This window comes from Buteo buteo, chromosome 7, assembly GCF_964188355.1.
Source record: "Buteo buteo chromosome 7, bButBut1.hap1.1, whole genome shotgun sequence".
Taxonomy (NCBI): Eukaryota; Metazoa; Chordata; class Aves; order Accipitriformes; family Accipitridae; genus Buteo; species Buteo buteo.
The window spans coordinates 40,832,440-40,840,145 of record NC_134177.1 but is presented as its reverse complement, the minus strand read 5'-3'; the positions used below and the strand labels follow the sequence as shown (position 1 = coordinate 40,840,145).

The window sequence follows — 7,706 nt, the reverse complement described above, 5'->3', positions numbered from 1 at the left end:
ATGGACTCTGGAGATGCTTCAAACGGTAACTTCAAACACTTCGTAACGTGGCTTGTGCTGGCCCACAGCTCTTTGTCAACTGAGTATTTTCCTATAGTCTACCTAAAAGAGTGGGAGTTTTTTAATTATTATTTCAAGTAACAGTAGATACTAGCTTTCATATATCCCTGACTCCCTTACTTTTTTTCCCTGTCAGGAGACTATCAAAGGGTCAGTGATCAGCAGCTTCCTTAAAAGAGAGATCCACGCTGGTCTTGCACCATATGCCCTGATATTCATTTTCATGGACAGGACATACTCCCTCCAGAATGCTGCAGGAATAAAGTATCTTGGAGGATTCCTGAGCCACACCTGACACCTCAAGGGCTAAATGCTAGTGACGGTGACATGTTTTCCACCTCTACAACTACTTGCCAAAGGTCTTAAAGTCCAGAGCTTTTCTGGTCAATGGTACAGCAATGGTACAGAAAAAACCACTCTTGAATATGTCCTCAGTTCTACTTGGATAAAGAGTGGGATGGACATTAACTGATTTTTAGGGGATATATCGGTAAGTCTTTTGAACATGCCTCTTAACTTCATTACTTGCAGGGGGATAAAATGTTGGGAGGAAGGTTTGTTGGAAGTACAGATCCAGTCATGGAGATGCTCAGCTCTTCCATTACCTGTGATCAAAGACTGTCTGAGGTTGATGTCCAGGGGAGCATGGCATATGCCAAAGCCTTGGAGAAGGCTGGAATCCTATCTAAAACTGAGCTGGAGAAGATCCTGAGTGGCCTGGAAAAGGTATTTATTTCCTTTACATCTGTCACATGTGCTGGAATGAATGGCTGCTTTTCTGACAGCATCTGTAGTAGCCTCCCTGAGTTGCTGTTCTAAAAAGCATCTTTAAATGTCCCATTCCTTAGAGCTAGGCACGTGCTGAAGTGCTTTCCTGAAAGGGTTGCTCTCCTACATCATAGACATGACAAGCCCATGCGTATTGCACTCGGTACTGCTGGAGACATTCTGGGCAGGGGATAGATGCTCAAACTGCACCCCACTAAAGGCACCAAAGCCCAGCAGTAGGATGTGAACCAGTGACAGCCTGAAGCCCTGATGCGCACACTGTCAATGCTCATTATGGCAGCTCCGGTGCCTCGGTGAGGTGTGCTGAGTGTGACCTGCCTGCTCATCCTCTTCAGACTGAGCATTCACCAGGAACTGTTTCAGTATGAATTAGGCATATTCTTTTTCTGCTGGCACTTGGGATCGTTCTGAGTCTGGCTGCCCAAGTTAGTAGAAGGCAATGCATAGCATTGTATAGGGGTGAAGAGAAGTCAGCAGCTAAGCGCTTTTTTAAAATATCCATTGTTGTTGCTCACCCGCCATGGACAATGGTGACACTATACAATGTGTGTATAGGAAGATCTTTGTGGACAATGCTAAAGCAATCACTGACATTTCAGCTCACTTTGTCGTTGCAATGCTTAAATCCTCCTATAGCCATAATGCAGCAGGATCATCATGGGTAGAGAGAGGAATCCCACCAAGTGCAGTATAGAATACCAGGATATAGCAAGCAGCCAGCCTTGGCTTGAAAGAACAGGAATGTCAGAGCTTGTGTAAGACTTAACACTTTGATTTCATTGGGAGGGCAGAAGCTGGTATTTGCTGGGGACACTTACAGCCCCCACGCGCACTAGGGTAAACGTAGTGGCTGACTGGTGTTTCTGCTGATGTTTGTAGATCTCTGAGGAATGGTCTAAAGGAGTCTTTGTGGTGACCCAAAGTGATGAGGATATCCACACTGCCAACGAACGCAGACTAAAGGTTTGGGTCCTTTAACTTCTTGTTCCCATTCCTCTGTAGCTAGATCTGCCTGACATTAAGTGCATGCTCCTCTGTCCCACTGTGAAATTCCTCTGGACCTTGTGGCACTGAAACCCCAGGTGCACAATCAAGTGTCTCCAAGACCGTTTTTGTGGAAGGAGCACTGTACAAGCATAGAACCCAAACTTGCCCTTGCCCAGAAGAGATCCCATGGCTACTCACAGGATCCTAGTGCTGAGTCCCTTCCAGGCAGGGAGGAGGTCTGCTCATGTGGAGTCTCCTTTGTAGAATACAGAGTTGCTGATAGAAATCCTCCTTTTGTCCTCAGGAGCTGATTGGAGACATAGCTGGAAAGCTGCACACTGGAAGAAGCAGGAATGATCAGGTATGTACAGAACTGGTTATTTTTCCTCCCTCTGTACTCGTCCCCAACCTCAGTTCAGGAGACCATGGACCAGAAAGGCCTTTTGCTGTCCTCCTGGAGAGCAAGATATAGTAAGATTACCACATCAAAATTACTAAATTATGAGAGGAAGATGCAACTTTCCATCACACAGAACAAGGAGGGGTTTACTTTGCAGTAAAAGTGGCCAGTCACTAAGTATGTCACATTCTGCTTTGTCTGTCTGTGGCCAATCTCACACAGGTTGTGACTGACTTGAAGCTGTTCATGAAGAATTCCCTCTCTGTCATCTCCACTCACCTCCTGCAGCTCATTAAGACCCTGGTGGAACGCGCTGCCATGTAAGTGCTCTTCCATATCCACGGCCGTGGCCTTGCTGGGGCTGGAGACTTCTAGGCTTGCTCTTTGACAGACACCGATCAGGGCAGCAGCAGAGTCTCCTGCGGAGGAAGTTACAGACAGGCGGTGTGTGATAGCACAGGGAAAGAAAACGGACCCCCTTTCTCCACAGTTTATGTCACAGAGACCTTCCTCTTCCCCTAGTCTACCCTAGCAAAGAAATTGCAGTGGGAGGTCCACACAAGACTTCAGAAGGCACCAAAGCCATCTGAAGGATGGGGAACTTGAACACGTTTCAGTTGAAAGGTGAAAGGCAGAGAAAGAGATAGACCTAACTTCAGTACAACACAGGCTAAAGATGTTCTCTTTGCAACCTTGCCAGGAAAGCCTGGAGTGTACCTGCCACTGCCCTCTATCCTGACAGCAGCTGCTCACCTCTTTCTCTCCTTTCACATGCAGAGAAATTGATGTTATCTTGCCTGGCTACACCCACCTGCAGAAAGCTCTGCCCATCAGATGGAGCCAGTTCTTGCTCAGGTAACCAACCACCTTTCACACTTGGCTGAAGGAAGCCTTCTCCACCCTTGGGGCCCTGCTCAGCTGGAGCCTAGAAGTGCATTATGCTCTGAGGGGGCAGCTGGGGGTGATGAGAAACCAGAGGTAACCCTGCAAACTGGAACAGGAATTCCCTGTGTTCTTGTGTGGCTTTGACCAACCGGGCACCCAAGCACTGTCTGGGCAGTGGAGGCTGACTCCCTGTATGCTCCATCCTTTGGTAATGGGGTAACATGGAGAATCTTATATGGCTGTTAGCTGTTCCATTTCAAAGGGCCTTAGTGCCTAGGCTCCCTTTCAAGACTCTTCTGATCGAGAGGGGATCCCAGGCTCCAGGCTTGGAAGCATACTGCTTGGGAAGGAACGTGATGTTTTGTGACTTCACATGCTTCATCTCTCACGTCCTTTCCTAGCCATGCTGTTGCTCTGACCCGTGATTCTGAGCGCCTGGGAGAGATAAAGAAGAGGATCAATGTCTTGCCTTTGGGAAGGTAAGGTCTACTGTTTGTGTAATCACTGGGCCTTGCTTTGCTCTGCAAAGTCTTCAGAGGTGCCTTCCCTGCTTCCTAGAGCTCAGTTTTGGTTGTAATATGCAGGGTATCTTGTGTGACTTGTGTTTCTTTCTCCCCTGGCAGCGGTGCTCTGGCTGGCAACCCCCTGGAAATTGATAGAGAGCTTCTGCGTAGTGGTAAATGTCTCCCTATAATTGAGTGGCACAGGGCTACTTGTAATATCTAGGAGGGAGGGAAGCATTGATATATGGGTCCCACAGGCACCGTAATGCACTGTCCTGGAGCCAAAGCCTTTCTTTCATAAGGCTTTTCACTGCAATGAGACAGGCAATGCCTGTGAAGTTGGAGCAAGAAGAGCCACCTCTGCTGCACACTGACTGCCTGGGGCTAATAATAAAGACACCAGTCAGTATAACACTTAAGCATGTTTGTTTTCCTGGGACTACGCAAGGGCTCACAGTCACCTGCATGCTTGGGTAGCCTGATGCATTCTAGCTCCAGACATGCCAAGCCTGACCTCCTCTGTCCATCACCTTCCTTACAGAGCTGGACTTTGCTTCCATCAGCCTGAACAGCATGGATGCCGTTAGCGAGAGAGACTTTGTGGGTAAGCACAACCCAATCACATCTTCCCACCACTATTTTAGAAACAGGCCCCTGAGACCTTCCCAGTTAAGCTCCTTTAACAAAGGGAATGAAATCCCTCACTAGGAAGTAACTCCAAAGCTCCAGTCAGGGCTCCCTGGGTTGTCAAGCAAACAAGCACCTTTTTCACCCCTTGATTTCCTGCCTTCTCTGCAGTGGAATTCCTCTCTGTTGCCACCCTGCTGATGATCCACCTTAGCAAGATGGCTGAAGATCTCATCATCTACAGCACCAGCGAGTTTGGCTTTCTAACCCTCTCTGATACCTACTGGTAGGTCACTGGTCTCTGGGGAGTAATTCTTCTCAGCTATCCTGTCCTGAGAGACTGAGACAGTGGTTGGGGTCTCCCTGCTGCACAAGGCTGCCACAGCATTAAACAGCTGGCAGAAAGGCAGCCATAGGGTGAATATTCCACAGTAACGATCACTTATTTCTGATTCTGGCAACTCAACCAAGGCTGCATTCAGCACACACTCCTCTCCAGCAACTGCTGGCAGGGAGAACTTCCTCCTCTGCTGGGATTGCCTGCCAAAGCCCTTCCTTGACTAGCTGGGTTTGCAGTCCTAATACATTTCCTGTCTCTCAGGGCAGCACAACCACAGCACTCCCACCCTCTCTGCGTTCACAGCAACACTTAGGCTGGCCTGCTGATACCACCTCTGGAGGGCTTGGGGGCAAGCCTCCTTTTTGCTTCCTCTTTGAGAGGTGGGACTGCATGGTAGCTCCAGACAAGACTGCAAAAGCAAAGGCTTTGCTGTGGGAAACATGAGAAACTCAGTGCACTGCTTTCCCACACCCTAGAAAAGTGTCCAGGGAAGGGGACCTACATGTCACTTTTGGAGGGCTGGGCCAGTATGCCACAGGACCTGTCTTAGCCTGTGTCTGTAGGGACTGGGGTCTTGCTCACCGTTACACTGCACACACCTTTCTTTCAGCACTGGCAGCAGCATGATGCCTCAGAAGAAGAACCCTGACAGTCTGGAACTGATCCGCAGCAAAGCTGGACGAGTGTTCGGACGGGTGAGCCTGCTAAAGAAAGAAGCGGGATGGGGAAACTGCTCATACCAGGGCTGAAGAATCTTTCTTCTTCTTGCCTCTGTGTGAAGAAATGTGCCCAGTCTAGGCTCTTAACCTCTGCTGGGGCAATGCGCTTCTCTTCTTACAACTCACTGCCTCACCTGTTTCTCTCTGCAGTTGGCTGCTATTCTCATGGTTCTCAAAGGACTTCCAAGCACCTACAACAAGGATCTGCAGGTAAAACAGATGTTAGTTTTCACACCATCTCTCTGAGCAGACATGGCCATCTTCTGCTCCTGAGCAGTCTTGCCACTACATTTCCCTGCACAGACCCTGCTTGTGTGCAGGATGCTGAGAAAGGGGCTGAGGCACGGCACGCTGCAGTGGACAGCCTGGCCCCTAGCACAAGCCCCTGGGATGACATGCCTGCTCTGCTGGCTAGGCTGCTCAGGCTCTTGGGTTTTTGGGCTGCCTCAGGTTGACTTACAGCAATTTCCATCCCTGTTCTAACGCAGGAGGACAAGGAGGCCGTCTTTGATGTTGTGGACACCTTGAATGCTGTGCTCCAGGTTGCCACTGGAGTGATTTCTACCCTCCAGGTAAGGCTTCAGCCTCTCACTACTGAACATGGTTGGGGCACACATTCTGGGTGTAACACAGGTAAAAGAGCTCTAGACTGGTCCTAAGATGAAGGCTCCGCAATACCTCACCCATACTGCTTATTATGGCCCCCACTGTCGGCTGCTCAGGGCGTCAGAGGGTCCTTTTAGAGCCAGGTCCCTTCCAGATGAAGTCCCCTCACCGTGACCACTAACATGTTCCCGTGGAGGAGCTGATAATAATGTCACCCTCTGACTCTCCTGCAGATCAACAAGGAGAACATGGAGAAGGCACTGAGCCCTGAAATCCTGTCATCTGACCTGGCTCTCTACTTGGTTCATAAAGGAGTAAGTATCAGAGGTAGACTTGGAGCTGCGATTTCTTTGGATGCAGAATACTGCTCAGTGAGGGCCTGAGATGAGGCCTTCTGTTCTGTCCCCAGGTGATGATCAGTCTGGGTCAACAAACACGAAAGCTGGAAACCCATTCTTTACATGTATCCCAAGTAGTGGAACTGCTGCCGGGTGGACTTGATAGTAATTTACAGGTGGAGTTTTACCTCCTAACGCCTCCCCTCTTCACACCCCAGAAAACCCGGATTCAGATTGCATTGCCCTAGTGAAATCAAGCCAACCAAAAAAGACAGCACATCCAATTTATCCTTTGAAAAACACCCCAGTTGCCTGGTCACTGACTGCGGCCTCTGCTTCTCACTGCAGATGCCTTTCAGACAAGCCCACACTGCCTCTGGGAAGGCCGTCCACCTTGCCGAGTCTAAAGGCATCACCATCAATAATCTCAGCCTGGATGACCTGAAGAGCATCAGGTTTGTATCACTATTATTTTGCCATGACTCCCCTCAACAGGCACATATCAGCCTCCCTGCATATGGGTCTCCTCATGGTGCCCTTCCCCAAAATGCCAGGGCCAGACAGCACCCCAAAGTCCTCCCGGCCTGAATATCAATGCTCCTACTGCTGGGCTTGAAAATACCAAAGGGGGACAACATCAGTGCTGTTCAGCTCCAGTGGGGCACAGGCAGCAGCTCTTGGGAGGGACTGGGAGAAACTCATGCCCTGACCTGGAGGCAGCAGCCCTCTGAGGAGTTTGGCTCCAAACTTCTCCATTCTCCCCTTGGAGCTGACTCTTTGGTCTGCCACAAGCAGCCACTGTCAGGCATTAGAAAGGCAGAAGCAGGGCTGCAAGGAGGGCTTTCCCCTTGGAAAAAGGCTCCGTCTCCACTCCCTCGCCCTCTCTGCAGGCAGGGAGCATGTAAAGCCAGCCAACAGCAGCCAGCGCTCTCCACTGACCCCTCTTCTCTTTGCCTCCCCAGCCCGCTGTTTGGCAGTGACGTCTCCCAGGTCTTCAACGTTGTCAACAGCGTGGAGCAGTACACGGCCATGGGTGGTACTGCCAAGAGCAGCGTGACTGCCCAGATTGAGCAGCTGAGGGAGCTGCTGAAGAAGCTGAAGGAACAAGCTTAGAGTGTGGGGAGATATCCCGTGGATGCAGCGTTGTGCCTATCACACTAATCTGAAGTTAATAAACACTGTGGTGTTGTAGTTCACTGAAACTCCAGTCTTGCACCTTTCTTCTTGGGGCAAGATTGAGATCGGCTTCCTTAGCCCTCATGAGGCTTGGGGAAATGTTCACTGGTGTGAAAGAAGAGGGTCTCTCCCCTCCCTGGCAGTGGAGCTGTGTTATGGGGTGTTCAAGCTCTGGGGGGGCTAGTAGGTAGAGAGCAGCAAGAGTGTCTGTCTACAGCAAGAGACCTGAAAACATGCCTCTTGGAGGGGAGGGTGATGGACTCGGGAAAGCAATTG

At 50.0% G+C, this 7,706-nt stretch overlaps 1 protein-coding gene across 1 annotated transcript; it reads left to right on the top strand.

The window, feature by feature from the left end:
* LOC142033262 (argininosuccinate lyase-like) lies at positions 1 to 7,367 on the top strand. Its single transcript, XM_075033143.1, has 18 exons — positions 1 to 25; positions 197 to 210; positions 592 to 786; positions 1,729 to 1,812; positions 2,141 to 2,197; positions 2,459 to 2,556; positions 3,014 to 3,091; positions 3,523 to 3,600; positions 3,745 to 3,797; positions 4,166 to 4,228; positions 4,423 to 4,537; positions 5,202 to 5,286; positions 5,461 to 5,520; positions 5,799 to 5,882; positions 6,150 to 6,230; positions 6,326 to 6,430; positions 6,603 to 6,709; positions 7,217 to 7,367. The coding sequence occupies exons 1-18, from the start codon at positions 1 to 3 to the stop codon at positions 7,365 to 7,367; spliced, it is 1,533 nt and encodes a 510-aa protein (XP_074889244.1).
* The last annotated feature ends 339 nt before the right edge of the window (positions 7,368 to 7,706 follow it).